We start from the raw sequence: 27,326 nt of genomic DNA on the forward strand, positions 1-27,326 counted from the left end.
GAAGTACATAAAGAAGGTGCTTCAAAGGTTTGGCATGAATGATGCCAAATGTATTGCTAGTTCTTTTGCTCCTCATTTTAAGTTGAGTACCAAGCAGTGTCCAACCACTGATGAGGAGAAACAAGCAATAGATGAAATTCCTTATGCCTCAGCTGTTAGAAACTTGATGTATGCTATGGTGTGTACTAGACCAGACATTGCTCATGCGGTTGGTACAGTGAGTCGTTTTCTCTCTAATCCAGGTAAAGAACATTGGAATGCTGTTAAATGGATTATGAGATATCTCAAAGGTACAACTAACTTGAGTTTGAGTTTTGGTGGTGAGAAACATTTGCTAGTTGGCTTTACTGATGCAGACATGGCAGGAGATATTGATTCTCGAAAGTCTACTTCAGGTTATTTGGTCAAGTTTGCAGGGGGAGATATTTCATGGCAGTCAAGGCTACAGAAGTGTGTTGCACTTTCTACCACAGAGGCAGAGTTTATTGCAGCAACTGAAGCATGTAAAGAGTTGTTGTAGATGAAGAAGTTTCTTGCAGCACTTGGTTTCAAGCAAGACCGTTATGTGTTGTTGTGTGATAGCCAAAGTGCTATTCATCTTGCCAAGAATTCTTCTTTTCATCCAAGATATAAACATATTGATGTTAGGTATCACTGGATACAGGATGTGTTAGATTCCAAGTTGTTGGAACTTGAGAAAGTTCACACTGATGACAATGGTGCTGATATGATGACAAAAGCATTGTCAAGAGAAAAGTTTGAAACATGTTGTTTGATCGCCGGAATAGCGAGGGCCTCCACCTAGTCGAGAAAGGGGAGATTTGTTGGGTTGTTTCTCTCCTTTGTGAGGTCCAAGCCCAAAATTTTGAGGGTGTCTCTTGCACCCATTGTGCCACAACCCTAATCAGTTTTTGAGGGTCATTGAGAGTGATAGAGAGTAGCCACAAAAAAGAGAAAGAAAGAGAAAAACAGAATTCCCGTTTTTGTCCAAAGCAGCAAATTTCAAATAGCAGTTTCTCAGTTGTTCACCGTTGGATCGGCTTGAAATTTAAACTACGTGTTTCTATCATCTTGTTCTTCATTCTGGTCGGTGGAGATGTGAATTAGAGATTTGCAGTAGGAGAAATTGGTTTCGCAAGAGAGAAATTAGGTTTCCCGTTTTTACACAGAACAGCAATCTTGGAACGTTAGTTCTCATTCTTTCACCGTGGATCGACGTGAAATTTGAACTGTAGATTCTTCACATTTTGTTCTTCATTCTGAACGGTGGAGATTTTAATTGGAGGTCTGCAGAGGAAGAAATTGGCTTCGACATCAATTCTGTTTTTTTTTTGAGCTCTTTCAATATTCAATACATTAAAAATATAAAATATTAATTATTTTTTATAAAATATATTTTTTTAATATTTTTAAAATATATCCTTAAAATAGATGGCTTTATTTATTTTTCTATAATATTCATTGTTTACTATCGATTATTGAGACTCAACAACAGTGAGAAATCTCTTTAACTCTCTCGAATATTATTCATGAACTATATATATAAAAAACAGAATATTATTCATTTCCGTCGTTTCTCTGCATTCATCATTCTTTCAAAAGATTAACGGCTTCCATAAATTTCTGATGACAGTAATTTTAAAATATATCCTTAACGGCTTCCATAAACTTCTTTCAATATTATTCTTATCCTTCTGCATTATTCTATTGTTGAAAGCGATGATATACTACTACAGATCCAACCAAAATAATAATAATAATAATAATAATAATAATAATAATTATTATTGAAAAAGAAATATATAAAAGAAAAACTTACATACAATTGTATACAATTGTATTTATGTAAAATTAATAGTTAAAAACTACTAGATGACAATTGAGTCAAACCATTTAAATTATCTAATGAGTTTCTGCTAAGCACGGATACTTCAGTGAGTTGTCGTATTTGAATGTCGGACACATTTCGAACACGACACTCGTCTGACACGTATATCTGCTGTGTCCAACCGTGTTTCAATAAAAAATAAAAAAAATTTCTCTGTATATGTTTGGACACACCTAAATACCATCACGTGTCACGTGTCCATTTTTATTCTTAACACATATTTTTTAATTAAATTTAGATATAGTATATATTATTATTTATTAAAATAAAAATATTTAAAATACTTGATATAATTAATATAAGATATTAAAAATAATTAAAAAATTAATTTATATTTTAATATCAATAAAATATTAAAATATCATTATGATTTATCTAAAACATACTTTATATTATATTATATATATATATACTTGTTCACGTATTTTGTAAGATTTTAAAATTCGTGTTAACAAGTTATATTTCAAATGGCATAGTCTTCCGTACTCATTTAGAAGTCGCGGATTCAAGTCTCAATCTTATGTTTGATAAAAAAAAATTAAAATTAAAATTCTTGTATCAATATATTTTGTATTGTATCGTATTCCGTGTCCATGTCAATATCTGAACTTTATAGTCTGCTATCAATCTCATATGAGAAAACAGCGGTGAATTTTCACACAAAAGAACCTAACCTATTTTTTTTTCTTCTAAATTCTAATAAAATCAAAGTTGAACACCTCCTAAATAGATACGTAGTTTATTAACGAAAAATGATAGATACTCATCATTTAACAATTATCCATTGATACCTTTTGAATTTAATTTATTAATTAGAATAATCTCATTAACTTGTAATAGATTTATATTTTGAATTTGTAGAAAGATAGAATATATGTAACTTTTTTTCAAAATTGTTATATTTTTTTCTCTTCATTCAAAAAAAGTAGATACTTTTTTGAATTTGGCCATACCGTATCTGAATTTTTTTTTTGTTTCCATATCATTACCAGTATTTTTTTTAATACAAAAATCAGTCATTTCAAATTTTTATATTTGTTTCAGATCACAGGATTCTTGAACAATGCAGAATTTTTAGGATTCCAAACTGCAGCAAAAACTCATGCAAGGATTAATTGTAGTACTTGAGTATGCTACATACCCATCACTTGTTTTTTTTTTTCTCTAGTTTCAACCTATGCTAACTGTCACCAACTCCACATTGAAAATCACGTTATTCATCATGTTTTTATCCATGTTTCGAACCTATTCAACATGAACTTGATACTTGTTGACAGAAGAGCGACAAACGGCGAAGATGTTGACGGAAAAGCTGTGACGAAGACCGTCGAAGATACTGTGCAGCGGCGACAAAGATCGGGCTGGAGGCAGCCACATTCAAGCTGCAACGAGGGAAGGCGATGCAGATTCTAATATCAAGAGGGATAAGTTCTCTTAAGAAAAGAAGCAAATTATTCTCTATCTTCATTCTATTCTAATAAATCTAGTTTAATTTTATCAATTCTGCTATGTTATCAACAGTATTTCTACTAATTAATTATTGTTGACAATAAATTGGCATATAGTATATTGACACCCTATATTTTTCCTAATTTTATATATACAATTTGAAATGTAGCTTTAATTTTGAATATGTTCATAATTCATTTTGTGTACGTTATATTATTTTAGATGTGTTTGTGAAAATTTAATGTAGTATTTTATACATCTAAAATAACAAATAATAAAATTAATTTATCAACTAAATAATATTACATATTCTCTTCTATATTCAATTATATTTTAGTTCTATATACTTGTGTTTGAACATTATTCTTTCTGTTTTTCTTGCGTAATTATTTTTTGTGGTAGTTTTTTTATTAGTTTACATATATTCACAACACATCTAAAATAATAAAATAATATACAAAATATTTTTGGTACACATTCAAAATTCATTTAAATTTATACTTATATTTTTCTTAATATAAATGATTTTATAACATATCTAAAATTATAAAATTGCATACTAAATAATTTCTTAATACATCCGAAATTCATCCAAAAATAATTGTGTTAATTACTCTTGTTAATTAGAACAAAAAAAATTATATATACCAATCTTACAACCGAAAAAACATTAATTTTAATAGTATTATTTTAATTTTAATTTGGTTAGAGTTTAATTTTAATTTGTTCTTTTTTGTTTTGTTATATTTAAATTTAAATTTAAATATTTTGAAGAGATATCATTTTAAATTTTAAATACATGAGAAAAAATTTGAGACATAATATTTAAAAATAATTATTACAATAAATAATGGCTGATTAAAAGGTGAATTGTGATGGATATTTAGTTGCAGTCTATTGCTTAACTAGATTCCATTACACGAGTCACCATTTAAAGGTGCTTGGCAGCAGTAACTAACTGAGTTTGTTACAGGCCTAACTGTCTTAACTACCTTAATTACCTGTAATAACTAATCCTATTCTAACAGTAACTACCTGACTTGCTAAACAAGTAACCTATGCTTCATGCCTTTTCTGCCTGACTACTTCTCTGTTTTAATTCGACAATAGCATTACCCTTCACAGACAAAATCTACTCTTTGAATTTTGATTTTTGATTATTCGGTAATACCAAAGTTGCATGGTAAACCCACTTGTTTTTGAAACAACATTAACAAATTAAAAGCTTATTTTTTGTCCGTAATATAAACTTTCGACTCTCAATTTGATATTAGGCAAAAGTTCTTGATGGCAAGTAAACTTCAAACTAAGAAAATGTGCTTTTTTTTTTGTCACTAGCAAACTTTAGCAACAGGAGACACCAAGAATTGTCTACTCAATCCGATTTAAAAACAAATTCCACATTTACATTACAAACCACACAAAGCTGAAATTCATAACGGTTTAAGTTTGACAAAGGCAAGATCACACCACTCCAAGGGGGAAAAATGGAGAAAAAAGAGGGAATACAAAGAGCATAGCTTGACCCCCATTTCCAAATCCTACAACATCTATACATCATCAGAACGGCTGCGACAACTGCCGAGCATCGTGCATTTCACCGACGGAATTTTACTCGAACAGGAAAAAAATTGGAGGCAAGTCATATGAGAGGAGGACACATTCATATAAATTATCCAAAGTTGGATTGATTGCATATTAACTTAACTAGACACATCCTCCTCCTCCAGAATGAGGCCGGTCAAATCGAAAAAGGCTCAAGATGGTTGCAGTTAGACCAAGTTAGGATCGCCTGCCGAAGTCTCGGACTAGATTTGATATCGGTCATTGCAAGTGCTTTAAAACTTGCTCTCAACACACATCCATTCCAAGAGAACAATCAAGTTGCAGGTGGCTCATTGCAAACTAGTAGGCATACCGGTCGCGGGTATCTGGGTAGCTTGTGGAAAAGAATGATAAGCCATCATGTTGTCGACTGCATTCGATGAAGATGCATTTCCCTTCACTGTTTGCTCCAAAAGACGAACCAGCGACATGAATATTTCCATCCTTGTTACATCCCTGTTTGCCTGAGAAAGTTTTCGGTATTTTCGCCCACACAAAATGGATGTTATGATATGTATGAACAGTTTATTATACTTGGGGGGCATGTTTGGTTAGGGGTAAGCATGGTGTATACAATTTCCTGAATGAGCTCCCCATGTTATTTTATGTATAAAGTTCATTCATTGTTGAAATTGTAACTCTCACTTGTATAGTCTATATTCTAACCAAACACACCCTTATGATTATTAGTTATTTCATTTTCTGGAGTATTACCTCAACAGCAAAGCGCGCCCAAATCTTGTCATTGCGAGTTTCCATGACACCCTTTAAGATGGTTAAGCCTAGTCCTCGGATTAAGTCAGCTATTTCGAGAAAGAAACCGCGCTCCTCGCAAAGCATCTGAAAGTAATCAAAGCAAACAGGTTTAAAAGGTGGCACAAAAATTTTATGGCCAAAAGAATTTCATAAGATTATAAAAGCATTGATAACTACCTCAACTAGCATCTGACGCGGAGGACTCAGATCCTCGACTATGATAGGGCAAACCATTGACTGTGAACCAACCTCATACGCCCATGTCGCTCCTCCCTCGAAATTATCTCTCAAAAGCAATCCACCTTCCTTACTAATAATCTGGATATATAACACATTGCCAATTAAATTTAAAATATTTTCCTTACCATAACTATTTCTATAAAATTCAACTTGCCCTGCGAAAAGAGAAGATGATGTCTATACCTTAGACTCCCCAGTTTGTTTCAGCTTGTCGGCGTGCTTCGTTACACTTTGCAAGAAAAGCATGTGCTTAATAGTCCTTTCCAAGAGTGAATCTATGCTACACTGTTATTACAAGAAATTAAAGAGAAAATCTAAGCATTAGTATACAAACTTAAATAAGAAATTTTGGATTGAGATATAAGAGAACAAGAGAAAAGCTATATACTTTTGCTCCATTTGGCACAATTTCGCGTAACTCTTTCACACGATCCTGAATCATTTGGCGATCTTTGGGTCGAGGGCGGGGGTTCTCCCCAGGCTTGAGCCTTTTACGGTTTGATTTACCTTCATCTGGCTTCTTAGAGTATCCAGTCGAAACGCTGTTCTCACACTTCACACTGCTCCCATTCTCAATCCAGGAACTAAGTTGAGATCCATAAATGGAAGTGTTCTTAGCAGAACTGGTTTCGGCTGAACCTATCTTGTCCCCCGTCTTGGGAACATCAAACAGAACTTGTTTACAGGCCGGAGAGGGAGTTGAGGAGGTACTAGTCCTTGTCACTGTTGTCCTGCATGACATATCATCGGAATTCTGTTTCCCGGCAGAAGCAGATTGAGCCCTTGAGATCACAGCATCTAAGAGGTTGTCAGTGCAGGTGGCAGAGATGATACCACTGCTTGATATTGTTTCGCTTATCGATCTACTATAATGTGGAGCTCCATGCATATTCATGTATGTTGGCTTGTTATCTAAGTTTTCAGCACCGGCATCTGGTTCATCAGCAAGCAACTTATTCCAGTTTCCATTCAGCAGTTTCATTTTAAAATCTGCACCTAAAACATCAAAGAGGTCGTCACTCGATGGAGGTTGAGTGCAAGCTTCTTCATGTTTAGCATTTCCCATCATATGTTGACTAGTAGCATCCTTAATGAGACAATCACCAACAAACCCCGAGATCTGATCGTTCATGGATACATGATCCTCAAGATGAAGAAATGGGATTTTAAAGTCCTGAAGCATCACATCATCTAGCCCTTGATCCAACGAAGCCAGAGCATCATAAGCACGCTTCAAATCAACAGCATGATTCTTCTGATTAGAATCTTCTGAAGGCATGTGAGTGGTTACTGATTGATTGGTCAAATTAGACACAGAATGCATGCCAGCTCTAGTTGATCTATCATTTTGAAGTCCAACCCCAACATTTTGTGGTAGGCTTGAAGCCGACCCATTAATCATATCTGTCCTCATAAGATTAGTCATCCCACCAGATGTTGGGACTCCTCCAAGAACTGAAGAATTTGGAGAACTCTGGACACATCCAAGAATACGGCTGCTATTTGTTTTCAGTTGAGCCATATTTAAGGTGCTTGATGTGTTCATATTAGGACTAACATGACTTTGTCTCCCAACTCCAGATAAGATTTGCTGTTCCATGTATTTAAGGCTGCAATCACCGAGACTTGGTTGGCGGAAACTGGCTAAATCATTGTATGCAGATCTTGTATTATAAGAACCAGATTGCTTTTGCATACATGAACTGAAATTTGATGGCATCAATTCAGCTTCAGCCTTCACAACCATACTCTCTTGTTGGCCACTGACGTTTGTTTTGGTTATTGAGTGGTCATTAGGTTTACAAGGTTCATTATGGTATTTGGATGATATCTGGTTTATGTTACGGCTTTGAGGCGTCACTATCGAACCGTCATAATTATTTATGTGTTGAACAATAGACTTTGGAACATGAGATGAATTACTTGCTTGGTTCGAGCCACCAGCTATCAAAGGAGGGCAGTTTGGGGTAATAACTGGAGGATCAACAGACACAGGTATACCGACATTAGCAGGTTTTGCAAGACTTATGGTAGAAAGTTTTGCTGAGTAATCATCAGCTAAAAGGGCACCAGGAACACATCCCAATTGTAAGATCAAGCTCTTCACATCATTCACAAATCCAATATTTTCCATTATCTACAGTAACAAGTATGGCTGGATTAGTCGAAGAAAAGATAGACCGACTAGACACAATGACAAACCAGATATTGTAGGTTGAGTAAGCATCAAGCTTCTTAAACTTTAAATTCACTAACAACTCAAACTGCGTTTAATGAATCAACAAATGAAATCACCCATGACCCGTGCAATTGAGATCAAGATAGTGTGAATTATACATGCAATCTTATTACTCGACATGTGTAAAAGATAGTGAGTAAAAATTCTGTGCTTTCTCACCATGATCTCATTCTATGGCAAGAAATAATCTGAGACATTGTACCAATCTCATTAAAATTAAAATATAAAAAGAAAAGGACTTACCGGTAAAAAAGAACCAAGTTGAACAACACCATGCGGAAGCACAGGAATAACCACTATTGTCTGAACAGAGAAAGAGATAGAAAAAAATGCATTATCAAGAATTAATAATTATAACAAATAAATAAATAAATAAAATAAGTTTACAGCGAAATGTGAGGCATAATCTAAATCACAAACCTGTATTCCAGCTGAGAATTGGTGATGAATCTCAGTATACACCTAAAATGAACACACAAACTTCATTCATAAGTTTATCAATTCCAACCATTACCAATGCAATATATGAACCCTATCACACAACTTTTCATAATAGTTAAGCTTATACAAAGCTCAATTTCCTTTCTACAGAAATGCTATTACTCTATTAATTGATGCAGATCATCCACATACCTCAGGTGGATATGCATTTCTTGTAAAATTGTTCAATAGAATCCACTGGTAGTTTCCCGTAAATGCTGCCCGTCCAATTATCCTAGCAACAGAAAAAGCAGCACTCAACACCGGAACAACAACTAAAACAACAAGAGTTAGGACATAAATGAACTTTTAAATGGCAACAAGAGAAAGCACTAACCCTTCACCAGCTATATTGACTGAATTATTCACCATCATTTTGTTAATCAAAGAACAGACTCTGTCCTCATCCTGAATTCCTAGCTGCGACAACTGAGACTCCGAAGAAAACCAGCTTCCCTCCCCGGCAACGCTTGCCGGAAAAGGAGACAGCAAGGGTTCGTAGTAGCAATCTTCCCAGATTAACAGCCTGCAAAGTCAAACTACAGTTAATTACTTATTACTTAATTTAACTAAAACAGAAACATTCCAAAGTCAACAACCAAAGCATATAGATGGTGTGAAAGCAAGTTATGACTTTGCAAATAAGCAACAATCAGTTACATGTTTCAGTCAAAAACGGAAGGTTTTAAAGGAAGTAAGATGCAATATTAAAAAGATGGAGTTCCTTTCATTCCTCTCCTTTTATCTTATTTTATTAAAAAACCACATTAGAACTAATATGTGTTCAGATTGGCTTAAATCAACTAAAGGTCACACCATAACAGCTTGAGGTAAAAACAAAAAAAAAAGGAAAATCTCAAATTTTGTATGTCCATTTTATAATTATTTCTATGGTGCAAACATAAAATTTAAGTTTTTGATCTAAAAAATCCTTTGTTTTCCTTCTCCTGTTTTGCTTTGGATACTTTAAGCTCATGAAATTTAGGGAACTTATTAGCATGATAATCACAATTATAATTCAATTATAAACAAAAGAGAACCTAATAACACTGTATCACATAAGTTATTAACATGACATGGATAGATCAGAAGATTAGCTTCTGAAGAAGCATGGATGGAGTTCAGCTTTTTCATTTAATGGAACAAGAAAACAAAGACCAAAACAACACCAAAGAAGGAAGAATCAAGTACTGAATCAATAGATAGTGCGCCTGGCAAAGCGATACACAACAAACTTTATATTTTTTTTCTATATTTAAAAAAAATGTAACTTTAAAAACACAAAAAGAAATAAGTAAGATTCTTGATAGCAAAACAGAAGCAACAAAGGGCACACACATAAAGTTCCAAAACAGGAACTAACATGTGGATTTTTATCATGAAAACGAACCTACCCCGGAAACAGAATCTAAATATACGAATTTAGGATGCGATCCCACCGTTTGGTTCCCAATAAAGTACAGACATTAAAAACATAAAACACCAAAAATAAAAATAAAAATTAAAAAAAAAAGTCATTAGCCAAAAAACAAAACATAGAAAAACACAAAATTTGAAATCAATTCTTTAGTTTTGGGGAAACCTACTTGGAATTATTACATCCGATCTTCCAAAACACCGCATAAGACCACTGGTGCCGAGCACAGAGAGTCTTCAAAGCTTCCTTCAACAAAAACCCCATTTCTGTTTTCTGCTTGAACTCAAAAAGGGGCTCCACAAAAAGGCTTAAAGTTTCGGTCTTTAATCTTCCGACGCAGCGTTGAAACACTTAGCATTCAGCAACAGAGAAGTAGAGAAAAGGGGTCAAAACCAAGCAAGTTGCATTCTTCTTCTTCTTCTTCTTTTTCTTCTTCTTCCTGCAAGTTCTTGAAGCGAAGACTAGCTTCCGCGGCAGGATCCTCTCCCTGCTTGTTTGGTCCTCAAGCCTCCACTTAGCTTCCTCTCTGGATCCAAGTTCACTACGATCAGTTCCCGGCGCCGGCATGCCATCCTCCGGCAGAGGAAGCTTGAGAGAGAGAAGGAGGAAGGAAAGTTGCAGAGAGAACAAAGAGAAGAAGAAAGTTGAGAGCTTTATGTTGTGGGCTATACAATCCCACGAGATTCAAGCTTGTATAGAGATACCATCTTTCTGAGTGTTGTTGAGAATGGAAAAAAGAGGGGGTATTAGTGTTTTTGTTTGAAGTTTGAAAGGGTCGTTTTGGTGTGTCTGTGGTTCTGTGAGATGGGAAATAAATGGAAGACGATTGGGGAAGGGAGAATGAATGAGAGGAAAAAAGGGAATCGAAAAAGGTGAGGTTTTTGAGGGGAAATTACGAGCTACAGCCACTGAAGCAGAGAGAGAGAGAGAGAAAGAGTTTTGTCGGGTTGTGAGAAGAGAAGAAGCTGAAAATGGGTTTTCAGACACTGTAGAGAATTCCTTGTAGCCTCATTGCCTCTACGCTCTATCTACTATTTCTAATTATAAATTAAGTAATAAATATTATTATTTTAAAAAATATTAAGAGTATTAAATTTTATTATTAATTATTTTTTAATTTAATAATTAAATAATATATTTTATTTTATATTATTAAATAGTAATGACTAATAAATAATAAAAAATAATAAATTTTAATATTTTTTAAATATTTTATCAATAATAATTTATACTCATATTTACATAAGTTTTATATATAAAAGATATTGGTTATGTTATTTATATATTAAAATCAGTTACTAAAATTAGTTATAATATAAAATATATATTAAAATATAAATACACATTAAAAATAAAATAAATTATACATATATTTATATATAAATATAGTAGTGGTTAATTTTAGTAGCTGATTTTAATATAAGAATAATATTTTTAAAAAAAATTATATAATTTATATTTATATTTATTAAAATTTATACATATAAATAATATAATTTGTATCCATATTTTTAAAATTTAAACACATAAATTAATAAAATTTATTTGATAAAAATAATTTATTATTTGTGCTATTCAAATAATGACCAAAAATATTAAAAATTATTAATTCTAAAAGTTTCTCAATTAAATTTGGATGAAAATAAAATAGGCTTAACTAACATAATATATTTTTTTATTATGAATACTTTAATTTTCATATATTAATAGTATAAAATTATAAATAATTTTATATAATTATTTAATAAAATTTATATGTGTAAATGATATGTTAATTTTAAATTTAAAAATTAATATTTTTAATAATGTAGTAATATACTATTAGATATATATGTAAAAATTTTTTACATTATTAGTAGATAAAAAATAAATTATATTATTAAAAAGATTTAAATTTTTATTTAATATATAAATAATAAATACATTAGAATTTTAACTTTTTTTATATAATTTTTTTAATTAATAATTTTAATATGTGTCTTAAAAGTTAAAACACATAAAAACACATATTAACTAAACTAAAATAAGATAAGGAATAACCATTAGAAAAATGTTAATACTATTATTAAATTGATAGCGTCATTCTTTATTAAGAAAGATGATAATATTATTTCTATTTTGATAATATTGTTTTTTTATGAATTCATATAAGATACAATAAAAAAGAATTTAATTAATATATTTTTAGGATAATTTAAAAAATTTTCTTTTAATTAATAAAAATAAATATATTAAAATTTAATTTTTTATATTTTTAATAATTTTTTTAATTTATAATTTTAACATGTATTTTTAAAATGTAAGATAGATAAACTTTCAAAAAGTATAAAAATTTAAAATGACATTATTATTATTTTCTCTGTTAATTATATTTTCTTATCTTCTTCTGTGCCTACCTCCAATTCCTCTTTTGGATAGAACCAATAAAATAATTTATTTATCAAAATTGTCAAATAGTTATGGTTACATGGAAAATTATTTTCTTCAATAATTCTTAATGGAGAAAAAAAATTTAGTAATTACTGTTAATACATTAATATTTTTTTTAATAGTTTCTTGTTTAGTGTGTTATTAGTGTTGTGTGGTCTAAACAGGGAGGCAGTGATGGCCATTCAGCTAAAGTGGAGGTTGCTGTCTTGCTGACGTCATACAATCATTGCCCTTCCTTTTCAACTTTAATTACCATAATGGCAACACCATCAGAAACCTTTGGAATTTCATTGGGGGAAAATAAGACTTGGGAGTTGATGAAAAGGAAGAATTATTCATAACCAATAGAATTTTAGCAGGCTTACATTGTTATGTACATATTTAAAAAAGTATTAAAATTTTAAAATTTATATATTTTCATAATATTTTTTAAGTGATAATACTTAATATATATTTTTAGAGTACATATTAATAAAACTATTATGTATAATTTGATTCTTAACTTATTTTATATAAATATTATAATTTAGCTATATCAGTGTGATTTTAGGTCTAGCTCTTGGATTTAGATTGCCTTTTTCATTTTTATAAATTATAATTCTTGCAAGCTTCCATATTTTAGATTGATACAAATTTATATGCTACATATATGATATATACATAATTTCATGTTAGTTTAATATCATTGGATTTATTAATAAATAATCTGGTATATTCTTAATATAAAAAATTAAATCAAAGCAATATTTATTTAAAACATATAAAATAACTTACAAGGTATAATACCTTAAGTAATATTTAATTTCATAAAATTTGAAATAAAATCTTTTATGGTAGTTAGCTAATTATAATCCAATTTTTAGATTATTATTAATAAAAAAGTTTATATAATTTTATTATAACTAATAATATTACTATATTTAAACAAAGTTACACCTTTTTTCTTAGTCGAGTCAACTTATTGCCAATAAATCTTTCTTGGCGCTATTCTTTATTTTCATTCACATAATTAAACATATAATGCCGTATTTAAACAAACAAATGTCAAATCATTTGGATCAATTAAGCAATCTTTTCTTATATTAGTGTAACTTTATCATGCCCACAACACTTTTATTTGGAAAATATAATAAAATTATTTTTATTTATATATGGTCATTATTTTGAGTATCAAATATCATACATTAATGAAAAAAAATATATTTTTCCCCATTAATATAATTGGTTCAAGGTATATATATTGTTTAATTAATTTGCAGAAATAATTAGATGTTGTGGAAAGGGTGATGATAATTTCAATTTGACATGATGGTTGAGTGAGGTGGGAAAATGATGAGGATTGCACCTTGTCTGAAGATGCAGCATTTGGATGATGAACAATTTAAACATTTAATTAAATCTTTGAATTATTATGCATGCAAGCTGATTTTTGGACACTTTGAATTTGCTGTTACGTTAACAAAATCCATTATGAAAATCATTATGCTCATTGGTTCCTTGTTTTATATCAATCACTAATAATGATTAATGATTGTAAATTTATAATTGTTGTAATAACAGAGATTTTACCATAAAAATGCATTAAAAAAATAAGTACAGGAAATTGCCTTTTAATTATTTAATATTAGTCAATTTTATTATTGTATAATCATTTTCTTAACTTTACTTTTTTTTGGAGAGTTTAAAGTTTAGAATTAAAATTTAGAATTTAATATTTAAGGTTTAAAATTTATAATCTAGGATTTAAAATTTAGAAAGCCTAAATATTTATTTTAAAAAATAGTTAATATTAAAGCCAAACTTCATTTCTGTTTTATTCCCACTTTAATATAAAAGCCATAATTACAATGTTTTGTTGTTGGAATGTACAAGGGCACTTTCTCACCCAAAAGAATTCTTTTTTTTTTAATTATATAACTACATGATCATTAATCTAAAAAAAAGTTAACTATGCGCTAAATAAGGTCATGCAATAAAAGTAAAAGATAAAAAACAAATTAAATTTTGGCAGCTTAATGGAAGTGTCTTTTCAATCAAATAACACTTTATTAGTCTACATCCTTGAGATTTTATGCAATTTAACGGAAAATGAAATCATCTATATATCTAAGTAGAAATTTATTCAGAAGTCAAACTTGAAATTTTAGGTGAGTTGGGTTTTATATAGATCAAGGAGGGTCAACTACATCTCCAAGAGTAACAATCAAAGGACCACAACAGTGGTGGGAAAGAGCAATAATGGAAATACAAATAACATAATTAAATTAACAAAAAAAAAAAGAAGTTAAGTCTTATTCTTATACGAATCTCTTTAGGAATCATAATAGGACAGTTAGAATCTAGAAATGCTCCAAATTGCACATTATTTTTTCACATTCTATAAAAATATTTTGCTCTTTTTATATGTTAAAAGAGTTTAATTTTTAATTATACGTTGACTTACAGTTGTACAATTATAATTATTTTTTAAATAATTATTTACACAGTTAATATAAAAAATAATTATTTTTACTAATATACTATTATATAATTGAATGTATATGTAAAATTATACTAAAAATATATTAAAATTAAATTTATGTTAAAATTCGAATATAATATACGAAACAAAAAGCTTCATTATTTTAATTTGTTCCATGATATTTATGTTAAATCTGATGAAGGGAAAAAAAATATTCAATGTATACATTGTGTGTATACTATTAATTCAATAACTTTCCATAGTTTTTTTGTTTTTTTTTTTTTGGGACCAAAATCTTGAAAATGGATAGATATATAGAACAATATGTTTATATATATATATATATATATATATATATATATATATATATATATATATATATACTCATTCTATTTTATTTATTTTTTAGGGGCAACCAAAGAGCTCTCAACATGAAATAAAATCAAGAGAAGACAAAAGGATACGAAACACAATCTTTTTGTGTTGTCATAGATAATAAGATGGTTTTGTGTCAATTCATAAGAAGATTTTCTAGCAATAAGTTATTCAATATTGTATGTCGTAGGTTTGAATCTTATTTCCTATACTCTATTGTTAGTTTATAGGGTTTTCTTGAATTAATTTTTTATTACAAAATTGGAGTGTATGTACAAATGTGTAAATAATGTAATGATTTTAGTTTTTGTTTTGCATTATATTAGGACAACTCTTGTATCTTATTATCAAGAGTAAACACAAAGCAAAATTCTCAATTTTTCTTTTATTACCTGAAGTTCTTAACTTTTTTCTTTTTCTTGGAAGAAAAATAAAAAGAAAGAAGACAACAAATAAAGGTCGATAGATATATAAAATTGTCTATTGTATTTAATAAAGGTAAATTCATATGTTTGAGGTTATTATTGTCCTTTTTGATATTTTAAATTTTATAATTTTATTTTTAATAAATGAGATAATGAGTAAAGAACCAAAAATCTCGAGATACGTTAAAATGTTAATGTTATAAACGTGAAAAATGCATAAAATTAGTATTGCATCGTTTTCTGATTGACTGAGTAATGGAATTCATAAGAATATGCTAATTCTTCCTATTTCATGCGTGAGTTGTTAAAAAATATCCAGTTTTCAAACACCCATTTCAATAAAGCCTTTGCAAGGGTAAATGAAGAAACCTCATATTTATATTTATGTACAATAAAAGATAACACAAATGAAAGTGTCCAATAAAAACGTTCATGAGTTTATAAACCTATTCTAATACTTTTTCTATTTTATTTGTTTGTAAAATATTATGTTTTTTAACTTATTTTTTAATACTAGACACTTTTCCTTGCCAAATTGAATTGATATTAAAGGTTTTTTTTAATTCTCTTTTTCAATTTTTTGCATATTGTGTGTTTCTTTTTCTTATTAAAATATCTTCTAGATAAAGTGGATATCTCACTAAAAAGCATGGCTTGCTCCCCCACAAGGCATTTATGTAATTTCCTTAATTAGTAGGTTTGCTCTTCCTTAATTTGAGAGGACAAAATGCAACTCCTTATGTTCCAATGTGTGCATTGAAGAAGCTGCAATCAAATATGTGTATCAATCTACCTTGTTAGTGAAAGATTCATAGCATAGGTTATATTAATTATTATAAATTTATAATATAATTATATATATATATATATATATATATATATATATAATAGTCACAAAAAAAAATTGAAACTTGATACCTCAATGACCTACTTTTTTGTTTCACTTGTACATATTACTACATATTCTCTGTTCTTGGTCTTTGATATCTTTATAGAACAGAACAAACCACTCACATTTTCTTTATCAAATCCAAGATAATCAAAATTAAATTAAGATATAATTAATTTTTTTTATTATTTTCCTTGCCCTTGTGCAAATTTTTAATTTGGGCCTATATATGGCTATGGTTGGCTGACATTATTCCAGTCATTGTCCCTACTTTTTGGTTAACAATGATGCTTAATTAAGTTTCATGGGTGGTTGTGAACCTTGTGATGCTTCTTTAATTTATCTTTTTTAATCATTAAAAACTTAACTAATAATGAAGCTTTGAATATGCTTAATTACCTCACTAATTATATATTTTTGGATATAGAAGTGCTGACCCTACGGAGAGGAGAGAGGTTCTCATGATGGATTCAAAAATCTGATTAATCCCTACTTCTCTTTGAGGTTTTAAAATATTATGAACTTTTAAATAAAAATAAAAATAAAATAAATATATTTAAAATATTATAAGTTTTAGAAACATTTTATCATTTGAAGTTTTAATTAATGATTTAAGCAGTTTAATGGTATTTAATATTTTAAATATTAACTTTTAATTAAAAAATTAAAAAATAAAATCAATATATTTAAAATATTATAAGTTTTAGAAACATTTTATCATTTAAAATTTTTAACTAATGTTTCATTATTAACTAATTAAAAATATTTTTAGGAGAATATAATAATATATTAAGAAGTTATATAATATGTCTTAAAAATATATATTAGTTATCAAAACCATATCTTATAGTTTATGGGCCATTATCATGTGTGAACTAGCATTGAGATAACAATGAAAACAGGGTTGTAGATAATTCATAATTGATTGGTCACAACTAGGGTTGGTAATTAGTAAGATATGATAAAGTTTAGATCTAATTCTAATTTTATCAGTGTGTTGAAATTTTTATATGCATTTGGTAATTAATAATCTTATTTGTTTTTAATTTGTGGGTACATAATTCTACCTGCAGATTATTAAAAAAATGTAATATTATTATATAACTTGATGATAATTTAAAATAAAACTGATTTTTATATAAAAATATATATTAAATTATCAGTTAATAATTTTTTTAGTGATTAAGGATCTTTTACATTTAGTAAGAGTCTTTTAGTTTAACATCCACTTGAAACATATTTTATATAAATATAACATATACATATATAATGTACAGATTGGTCGAATAGGATTGCAGCTCAACCCACATCTTACTTGATGACCAGAAAAATCTTACTCGCTGCAAATTGAATTGACAATCTTACTCGATTGAATTGAATCGGATTGAATACCACAAGTAAGATACATATTGCCACCCTAGTCACAACTTTGATTTAGGGTTTGAGAATTAAACAAAGAGGGAGGAAAACAAAGAAACATAAAAAGGCATAAAAAGATGGAGCACTAGTTGGAGACACTCAGACACATGAGTGTGTGTGCGTTTCTTTATTATGTGGTTCCTCTTTGTTACTTTTTATTATTTCACCTAACTGTAGGTCATAGTAATTTTTGTGGGGAAAAGAGTTAAAAAAAAGATTCCTATTCAAAGGTTCTTGTGTGTCCTAGCTAGCCCCCTCTCAAGTTTGATAATGATATTTATATTCTCTCTTTCTTATTTTATTTTTTGAATTCATCTAGGTTGATTTGAATAATAAACATATAAAAGAACGATGGGACCAATATTTTTAGTGAAAAAGAGAAGATGACTAGTATATATTAATTCAAATGTAAGACAACTATAAAACTTTTTCTATTATTATTATTATTATTATTATTATTATTATTATTATTATTATTATTATTATTATTATTATTATTATTATTATTATTATTATTATTATTCTGTTAGTTTATTTTCAAATCACTAAAATTACAATTACGACCATGACAGTTGTAATTGTCATCTTATTTAAAAGAAGATGAGAATAAAATTAAAGAAAGGAGATTTTTTGAAAAAAAAATAATTTTGACTATAAAACTAAAATATATATGATAAAATAAAATATTAAAAAAATAAAACGTTTTAAATGTTAAAAAAATTATGATTTAATTTAAATATTAGTGGCTAAAATAATATTTTATCCTATAAAAAATATTTGTCATCTAATATTTTTTAATATGTAATTTGTTTTTTTTCAAATTCATGCATAAAATCAAATTAATTTTTAAGTTATTCAAATGATATTTTTAGTGCATGTTTTTCATCAGATTAAGTACTAATTAATTTATTACAAATTAGTTAACTATTCAAAAAGCCATTTTAATTTAATTAAAATTAAAAAAATTAATCTGACTCATGCATAAAATTCGAAAGACTAAGCTCAGACACTTTTTTAATCATCAGTTGCTAGCTGTATCTATGCTATCCTTATGTTAATTTGGTTTAAAAATTGAAGGAGTAAGTTTCACTCAAACAAAGACCATAGACTAATAATAATTTCATCTGAACAAACAATGATAATCTTGGAAAGAATATTCAGAAGGAAAGGATGAGAAGAGAAGTAATAATCAAGCAGTTTCTCTTCTTCCAAAGCCAGTGGTGGTTTAATTTATATAAATACATGCATGTGTAATCTAACTAATAATAGGTGTATAATTTTGGGTTAATATTTAATTTGATCTTTAAATTTGTATGTAAATTTTAATTTAGTCTCTAAAATTTTAATTGCATATATTTAAGGATTAACATATCTTTAAATTTGGTCTTTAATATTTGTGCATAAAAAATTATTTTGAGAACTAATATGAATCATATTTATAAAATTTGCATTGAGAACTAAATAAAAACGATTAAAATTTTAGAAATTAAATTGAGACTGCATATAAATTTAGGGACAAAATTAAGTATTATACAAAAAAATTTAAGGGACAATATAAATTATTTTTTATCATTATTTTTAGTTGTCAATTTAATATCTTTAGTTTAACAATTCAACAATATATTTTTAATTTATATTTTTAAATATTATTAACTAATTAATAATAAAAAATAATAAATTTTACTGATTTTCTAATATTATTGCAACTATAAGGGTATGAAAGGAGTAAGAGAATTTGCACGGACCTTATTATATATGCATTAACCTCGTAAGATTTAAGAATTAGAGAAATAATTAATTCTCCTAAAAAATCTTTAATTAAACATATTTTTAGTAAATTATTAAATTTATGGAATATAATTGGTCACATTTTAAAATTTTAAGATATTAATTAATTGTTTGCAATCTTTAGAGTTTAAAAAGATATGCTTAAGAGATTTTTAGAAAGCTACTTCTATTGGGAAAACTATTTTTTTTAAATATTATTATCCAAATTATCATATTCACATAGACACACATTTCATTATTTTTAAACTTTAGTGTAACATTTACTTAACCACTCAAAAATACTTTTTTTTTTAAATATTAAATTATTATATTAAGTGTTCAATTTACACTAACTTTTAAATATTAGTATTATTATTCTAAAAATTATAGTGCATTATTGGCCATTGTGGAAGTAAAAAAAGGAACAAGCAACCCTAGGAATTGGTAGGGAAAATGATAGGTTTTTACCTATTTGTGTAGACATTATTGGATGCAAGAGATGTTGGAATATACAAACAGTTCCTAGAACTAATATGGCTTGGACCATATTCTTTGCTTGGAAATCTCCAACACATATACAAGTTATATTAATAGTTATATATAATACTATATATTCATCAAATTATTTTATTTTCCATTATTATTTCCAACAAATTCAGTAGTGGCTTCTAAAAGAATGTTGATATATTTAGGTACAAGAGACAGTTTCACATTAATTTGGATTATTTGGTCGTGTTGAATTTGGCAAAGATATGTAGCAATCAATTACCACTATCTATTTCTGAAGAGAGGCTTTTGACTAACTTTGGCGCTATAAAAAAAGACGGGTTAGATTATTCAAGTTCTTTAATAATCTTTAAATTTATTTTAACCAGATCTAAAATTAATTAAATAATAATGATACATATATGGATACTTTTCTTAATTTAAATGTTTTTATTTTTGTTTTAAAAATTATTCATTTAGAAGAAGAAATTAATTAACATATCATTGCTTAATTTGAGAATTACTAATTGGAATAGATATATAAATAAGTTGAAATAAATTTATTAGTAGTCCATATATATGTCAAATAAAGACATTATTATTATTATTGGAAAACCTTTCATGTTTGGTATAAGCTAATGAAGGTTCTCAGCTATTTATTATAATAATAATAATTAAGAAATGATATATATTTAGTTAGGTACCCTTTGAAAAGCAGTAGTGAGTATAGACATTAAATAAACCTTTGTAATGTATGTTTGGTCATTTTCTTTGTTGTGTCACAGATTGAAAAGCAGAAAAGGATAGCACAGGCTCTTTCTCCCGTACTCCAGACAAAAGCTAAATTCAAGTGCTAGTGCCATTTTTTTTTTAATTTTCATTTTGATTAATCACGAGGTTGTTAGTTAACTACTCTCTCTTCTCATCTTCTTTCTTCTTTCTTCTTTCCTTTCTTAAAAAAATTGATTACAAACTTGATTTTTTTTTTTTGCACTTTTTATTTTTATACCGGACTGACCGTGATATTTTTTTAAATTATAAACTGTTAGAATGTTAACTTTAAATATGATATATTAGACTGCGTTTGTTTTTGAGAACAGGACAGAATAAGATACTGAGAATAGGATAAGATAAGACATTGATGAATAGAGACACAAAATTTTGTGTTCTTATATTCTGATTGGTGATAAACTAGAACAAATTATGAAAATCCAATTTATTCTCATTTTTTTCATTCAAAAAATTTGAGATGAAAAATATAATAATAAAAAATATAATTATAAAAAATTAATAAAAATAATAAAAAAAAATAAAAAATAAGTTGTGTCATTTGTTAGTGTCTCCGTGTCTTTTCTATTAGGATAGACATAAAATACACTAATTCAGTCTCTCTGGACACATTGTCTCTTTAAAAAATATAAAAAAAATTATAATATTAAAATATAATACTCATCTCATTTTTATAAATAAAAAAATCATTTTCCCATGAGATTAACCTTTCAAAAGTTTTAAGAGATCACCTTGGTAATTTTGAATTTTAAAGTTTGAATGTTAATCCTAGTTCTTCTAAAGTTTTGGCATAGTATATATTTTTAAAATAATGAATAATATATTAAAGTTAATACTAAATTCACATCCAAAATTGCTAAAAGTAAACCTTTTATTTTTCACTTATATACAATTTTTTCAGAAAAAAGAAGCATGTCCATGACAATTCTGAGTGTATATTATTATCAATCTAAAATGAAATAAAAATGTGAGGTAGCTTGTGTGCAGAACACAAACTTTTGCAACTCCATCTTGATCTTGATATGTTCATTAATTAATGTGTAAAATTATGAGAAGTTAAAGTAGTTGAGATCAAATACTATTTATTATATATGTATGTATTTGAATGGCTCAATAATTTTTATATGGAAATTAGATTAGTGTTTTGCTTAGTAATGGAGGAGTAGTGTGATTTACCCGATGGTGGACCTATCTTTAACACGCAGGGGCGTGGTGGCTGCGTGGAGTGGCAGGTGAGATGACGTGGCGCCGGATGAGTGAGACACGGTGGCAAAACGCAGAGGCGTGGTACCTCATCACGTGGGGGCGTGATGATGATGTGGCGGAGCAAGAACTAGCCACGCTGGCATCACGTGGGGGCGTGATGATGATGTGGCGCACCAGGATTTGGCCACGCAAGCACGTGGGGGCGTGGTGGGGTGCATCACGTGGGGGCGTGATGACGTGGCACGTGGGGGCGTGATGACACGTGGCAGTACGTGATTCGCCTGAGGCAATCAAAACGTGGGGGCGTAGTGAATGCTACCCTCTATATAAGGCAGTGCACAGCTTCATTTTCATTCTGAGGAAGTGTGTGAGTGTTCTTTGAGTGTGTTTTTGGTGTAATGGAGGGTACTACAAACTTGGTAGTGTATCGCGACGGTGAGATAATACGTAATACTCATGAGGGAGTGAGGTTTGTGAGCCAGAATCCGTTTTCGTTTGTGGTTCCATGCACCATGACGTTTATGGAACTTCAGAATGGTCTCTGCCAAAGCATGGAGAACGGAACGTTAATGAGAGTGAGCAGAATTCTGTACCGGAATCCGGTTGTAGTTTTTGGTGGTCTAATACAGTTTGATACCATGCCAATTACTGACGAAGTGACTATGCATAATATGTTTCAAATTCACCGGCAGACGCAGATGCGACAGCCACATATTGAGCTGTATGTTGAGTTTGAAACCGTAGAGGCGGAAGGGATTCAAAATGAATTAGAGGTGGAGGATGATAGAGCAGCAGTGTACGAGGGAATGAATAGTGACAGCGAAGAGGACTTCGAAGCTACTTATGAAGCCGGCGACGAAGACGAGGATGGTGATGTGGGAGTTGAGAAAGCAGCTCATAATGTAGTGGTTCACCCATCGATTAGTCAACCGATGAACGTGCCACCTTTTATGCGTGAGTTGGATCTCGACGCCATGCATGCACCGGAGTTTCCGGAATATTCAAACATAGGTACGTGATGACCAAATAATATGTTATCTTTAATATATACTTTGGATTGATTAGTAAACGATGATGGGCACTTTCTGTAGGCGTTCCTGATCCCGAGGACGGAGAGTTCCGGATTGGAGTGGAATACAGTTCTAGAAAGTCGGTCGTGGCAGCAATTAGAAGTTACACTATCGCTAGAGGAGTTGACTACGAAGTGTATGAGTCTGAGCCACAAACGTTCTATGCAAAGTGCAAGATGTACGGGCGTGGGTGCGACTGGCTTATCCGAGCCAGCGTGATACGGAAAAAAGGTTGTTGGGAGATACGCAGATACAACGGTAGGCACACGTGCACAACTGGAGTGATTTCACAGGATCATTCCAAGTTGGACTCGGACACAGTTGCTGAGGCTATAAGGCCATTGGTCGAGACTGACCCGTCCATAAAGGTGAAAACTATAATAGCCGAAGTCCAGTCAAGGTTCAACTATACCATCAGTTACCGAAAGGCTTGGTTGGCAAAACAGAAGTCCATAGCGAATGTTTTCGGTGATTGGGAGGAGAGTTACCAAGCCTTGCCGTGGTGGCTCTCGGTTATGGTTCAGAAGATTCCTGGGTCAGTTGTGCAGATAGAAACACGCCCACTCTACAATGGGAATGAAGAGGCTCAAGGGGTAAAAATACTTCATCGCGTATTTTGGAGTTTCAATCCATGCGTTAGGGCATTCAGGCATTGCAAACCCCTAGTACAGGTTGACGGAACACACCTATATGGAAAGTACAAAGGTACACTTCTGGTAGCTGTTGCACAAGATGGGAACCAGAACATTGTGCCTATTGCTTTTGCTTTAGTGGAGGGGGAGACAGCTGATGCGTGGCACTTCTTTCTAAGGAATCTGCGAATGCATGTTGTTAGAAAAGATGGTGTGGGTATGATCTCGGACCGGCATGAGTCAATTCGGGCAGCGGTAAATCGTTCCGGAAGTGACTGGCAACCTCCAAGAGCATGGTGGATGTTTTGTATAAGGCACATCGGCAGCAACTTCCTACGCGCATTCAAAGTCCCTCACTTGCAGAAGCTTGTGGTCAATATTGGGTATTCAAGAACGGTGGAGGAGTATAACATCAACTATAAGAGGTTGGAAGAGCGAGGTGAGGCATATGCCAGGTGGTGCGATGCCATTGGGCTTAGACATTGGGTATTGGCATTCGACGAGGGACATCGTTGGGGCCATATGACGACGAACCTTGTCGAGTGCATTAACTCAGTGTTGAAGGGTGCCCGTAATCTACCTGTGTTGGCACTAGTTCGAGCAACATATTATCGGTTAAATGAACTTTTTGTGCGGAAGAGTGCTGAATCTTACGAACGCAAACGTGCGGGACATACTTACTCCGTATTCGCACAGCAGCGGATAGAGGCAAGTATGCAACAGGCTGGGAATATAGTCGTGCACCGTTTTGACAGACGGAATGAAGTATTTGAGGTGCGCGAAATGACTAGTGGAAAGGTGTTAGTCGTTGATCTTGCACGACGTACGTTTGACTGTGGGCACTTTCAGGTAGAACGAATACCATGTCGTCATGTTATTGCTTGCTGTGCTAACCAGCGAATCGATTGGCACGTGTATGTGCATGACGTGTACAAGATGTCAGAAGTTCGTAAGGTATATAAATTTGAGTTCTCACCGTTAGGTGATGCGGAGACATGGCCTCCGTATGAGGGACCCACATTAGTCGCTAATCCCGCCTTGAGGCGAACGTCAAAAGGTCGACCAAAATTGACCAGATACTTGAACGAAATGGACTCACGCGACATGCGTGGTCCTCGGATATGCCGTCTCTGTGGTGCCCAGGGACATAGTCGGAGTCGATGTCCTCAGCGTGCCGGATCGAGTGGTGGGGGGGAATGACTTTTATTTTCATTGTATTTGTATTTTTGAATTTGCATTTTTATAATAAATTTTCTTTCTTGTCTAAGTCGTGTTTGAATTTTTAAATTTGATATTATCCGTTGATGGTTAAGAACATGATAAACACAGAACATTACAATACATTGAAACATAGTATGAAATAACATTTACTGCCTTACTGAAAGAAACATACATATTTTAACTACAGATAACATCGACCAACATACAGAACATTAAAATACATTGAAACATAGTATGAAATAACATCGACCAACATACATATTCTAACTACCCAAAGATACATATTCTAACTACAAATAACATCGACCAACATACAGAACATTAAAATACAGTGAAACATACTATCAAATCTTAAAAACCCAACCCGATGCTCACTTCTTACGACCCATCCAGTGCAATGCCTTATCCATCATGCTCAGACCTGGCTTTGACGAAGTATACCTATCAGGTGGATGTCGCTCCGTCCGAAGGTCATATGGGTGACCTGCAACTGGGTCACCCATACCTGTCTCTACACGAGGTGCCGACCCACCCGCCCCTGCTGGATCTGCTGACCCACCCGCCTCTCCTGGATGTGCCGATCCACCTGCCTCTGCTGGAGCAGATGCACCGGGGTTGTACTCGTCAACAAGTGTGTATGTCCGCCGAAGGAATCCACTATCACACGATGCACCTTCCGACGTGTGGTCGGAAGCAGGATGCTCCAAACCATGGCTCATACCAACTGGTGCCCCACGTGGATCAGCTGTACCCGACGGTGAATGCAGAGCACTAAAATCTGACCAACCACCCAAACTAGCATTGGCCCAATTCTGTAGTTGTTGATCTCCGTGACCGCCGATGGAAAAGTCGAACCAATCATCAGTACCGGCTGGAATCGTCAGTACCGGCTGAGAGTGATGAGAGTGGTGGCTGTGCTGAGAGTGATGAGAGTGGTGGCTGGACGCACTATGGTCCTGTGGCTGAGGTGGCTGTGGTACATAATAAGGAACCGGCTCAAACACTGCATGCTGAGGTGGCTGAGGTGGCTGAGGTGGCTCAGGTGGCTGAGGTGCAGGTGGCTCCGGTGGCTGAGGTGCAGGTGCATGAGGAACATATGCCGACAATCTCAGCAGATGTCCGAATGAGCGCACGTACCAATCCCGATACTCCGGGGTCGGTATGAAGTCCCATGTCGGAAGGGGGTGTAGATCCCGCATACGAGTGTTTCGCCTGTTGCCCCACTCCGCTATCCAATCCCCAAGCAAAACTGTCCAGTCATAAAGCTGCACTCCGCGAAGAGCCATGCAATGCTGCTCTAGTGGAATGTCCCTAGGTGCTCGCGGTGGGGGCTGTAAGAACCCAAACTGACGCATCACTCGATCCGCAGGGTGCCACTCGATACACTCAAACGACAACAACGGAGCAACGATATCACACACATCAAGATGTCTGTGTAACTCGACGGGAATGTTCATTCCCTGGTACGGCCGCCACTCAAACTGCCACAGATAATTCGAATGTCAGAACCATAACATTAATCTTTGGATCTAGCATTCATTAAAACCATAAATAGTTACCTCCTGCATGTAGTCTATATCAACCCTAAATGTCACAACAGTCTTCTCCAACCACGCTGTACTCCGCTCCACATGACTCCACCTGAAACATGATACAATGAAAAAATCTATGTCAGTAACCGTAACTGAAACATGCATAATGAATATATTGTCCGACAAGAACCATAAATATTTACCTCATGGCAACTGGTATCTTAGCAGGTGGAAGGATATGCCTCGGTACGGGTGAAATACACGGCATTCGCTCCCATGCCCAAACAAACAACAGGTTAAGAGGACCATCCATCTCCTTCGTATCATATCGTGATGCACGGCATAGTGCTCGGTAAAGATGAGCCAGACATGCTGAACCCCAACTATAAGTATGGATCCGCTCGAAATCGCGAAGCAATGGTAGATACTTCGCATGGGCATATGCGGTCGACTTATCTGTGAATAGAGTCGACCCTAACAGACAGAAAATCTGACATCTCACGTATCTCCTTATGGACTCTTCAGTGTCCAACGGCTCCGCATCTCTGAC

General features: G+C 31.7%; 2 protein-coding genes across 2 annotated transcripts; one reads left to right on the plus strand and one right to left on the minus strand.

Moving 5' to 3' along the window:
• Positions 1-4,704: 4,704 nt before the first annotated feature.
• LOC112789532 (transcription factor LHW) lies at positions 4,705-11,095 on the minus strand. Its single transcript, XM_025831462.3, has 10 exons — positions 10,244-11,095; positions 8,995-9,183; positions 8,811-8,892; positions 8,598-8,639; positions 8,421-8,480; positions 6,327-8,075; positions 6,122-6,223; positions 5,876-6,016; positions 5,657-5,782; positions 4,705-5,406 (listed from the first exon to the last, which is right to left on the minus strand). The coding sequence occupies exons 1-10, from the start codon at positions 10,336-10,338 to the stop codon at positions 5,233-5,235; spliced, it is 2,760 nt and encodes a 919-aa protein (XP_025687247.1). The 5' UTR covers positions 10,339-11,095; the 3' UTR covers positions 4,705-5,232.
• Positions 11,096-22,291: 11,196 nt separating this feature from the next.
• On the plus strand, positions 22,292-25,223 carry LOC112789533 (uncharacterized). The gene is made up of 2 exons (XM_025831463.3): positions 22,292-23,332; positions 23,413-25,223. The coding sequence occupies exons 1-2, from the start codon at positions 22,720-22,722 to the stop codon at positions 25,221-25,223; spliced, it is 2,424 nt and encodes an 807-aa protein (XP_025687248.1). The 5' UTR covers positions 22,292-22,719.
• The last annotated feature ends 2,103 nt before the right edge of the window (positions 25,224-27,326 follow it).

The sequence above is a fragment of the Arachis hypogaea genome, chromosome 3 (genome assembly GCF_003086295.3).
Source record: "Arachis hypogaea cultivar Tifrunner chromosome 3, arahy.Tifrunner.gnm2.J5K5, whole genome shotgun sequence".
NCBI classification, from domain to species: domain Eukaryota; kingdom Viridiplantae; phylum Streptophyta; class Magnoliopsida; order Fabales; family Fabaceae; genus Arachis; species Arachis hypogaea.

What these genes read in the sequence shown, in the direction of transcription:
- LOC112789532 (XM_025831462.3), bottom strand. Translation starts at nt 10,338, where the DNA reads ATGGGGTTTTTGTTGAAGGAAGCTTTGAAGACTCTCTGTGCTCGGCAC. An exon ending in GTCAATATAGCTGGTGAAGG is followed by an intron (nt 8,893 to 8,994) that starts GTTAGTGCTTTC and finishes TTCTGTTGCTAG; the next exon opens with GATAATTGGACGGGCAGCAT. An exon ending in GAAATGCATATCCACCTGAG is followed by an intron (nt 8,640 to 8,810) that starts GTATGTGGATGA and finishes TGTTCATTTTAG; the next exon opens with GTGTATACTGAGATTCATCA.
- LOC112789533 (XM_025831463.3), top strand. Translation starts at nt 22,720, where the DNA reads ATGGAGGGTACTACAAACTTGGTAGTGTATCGCGACGGTGAGATAATA. An exon ending in TCCGGAATATTCAAACATAG is followed by an intron (nt 23,333 to 23,412) that starts GTACGTGATGAC and finishes CACTTTCTGTAG; the next exon opens with GCGTTCCTGATCCCGAGGAC.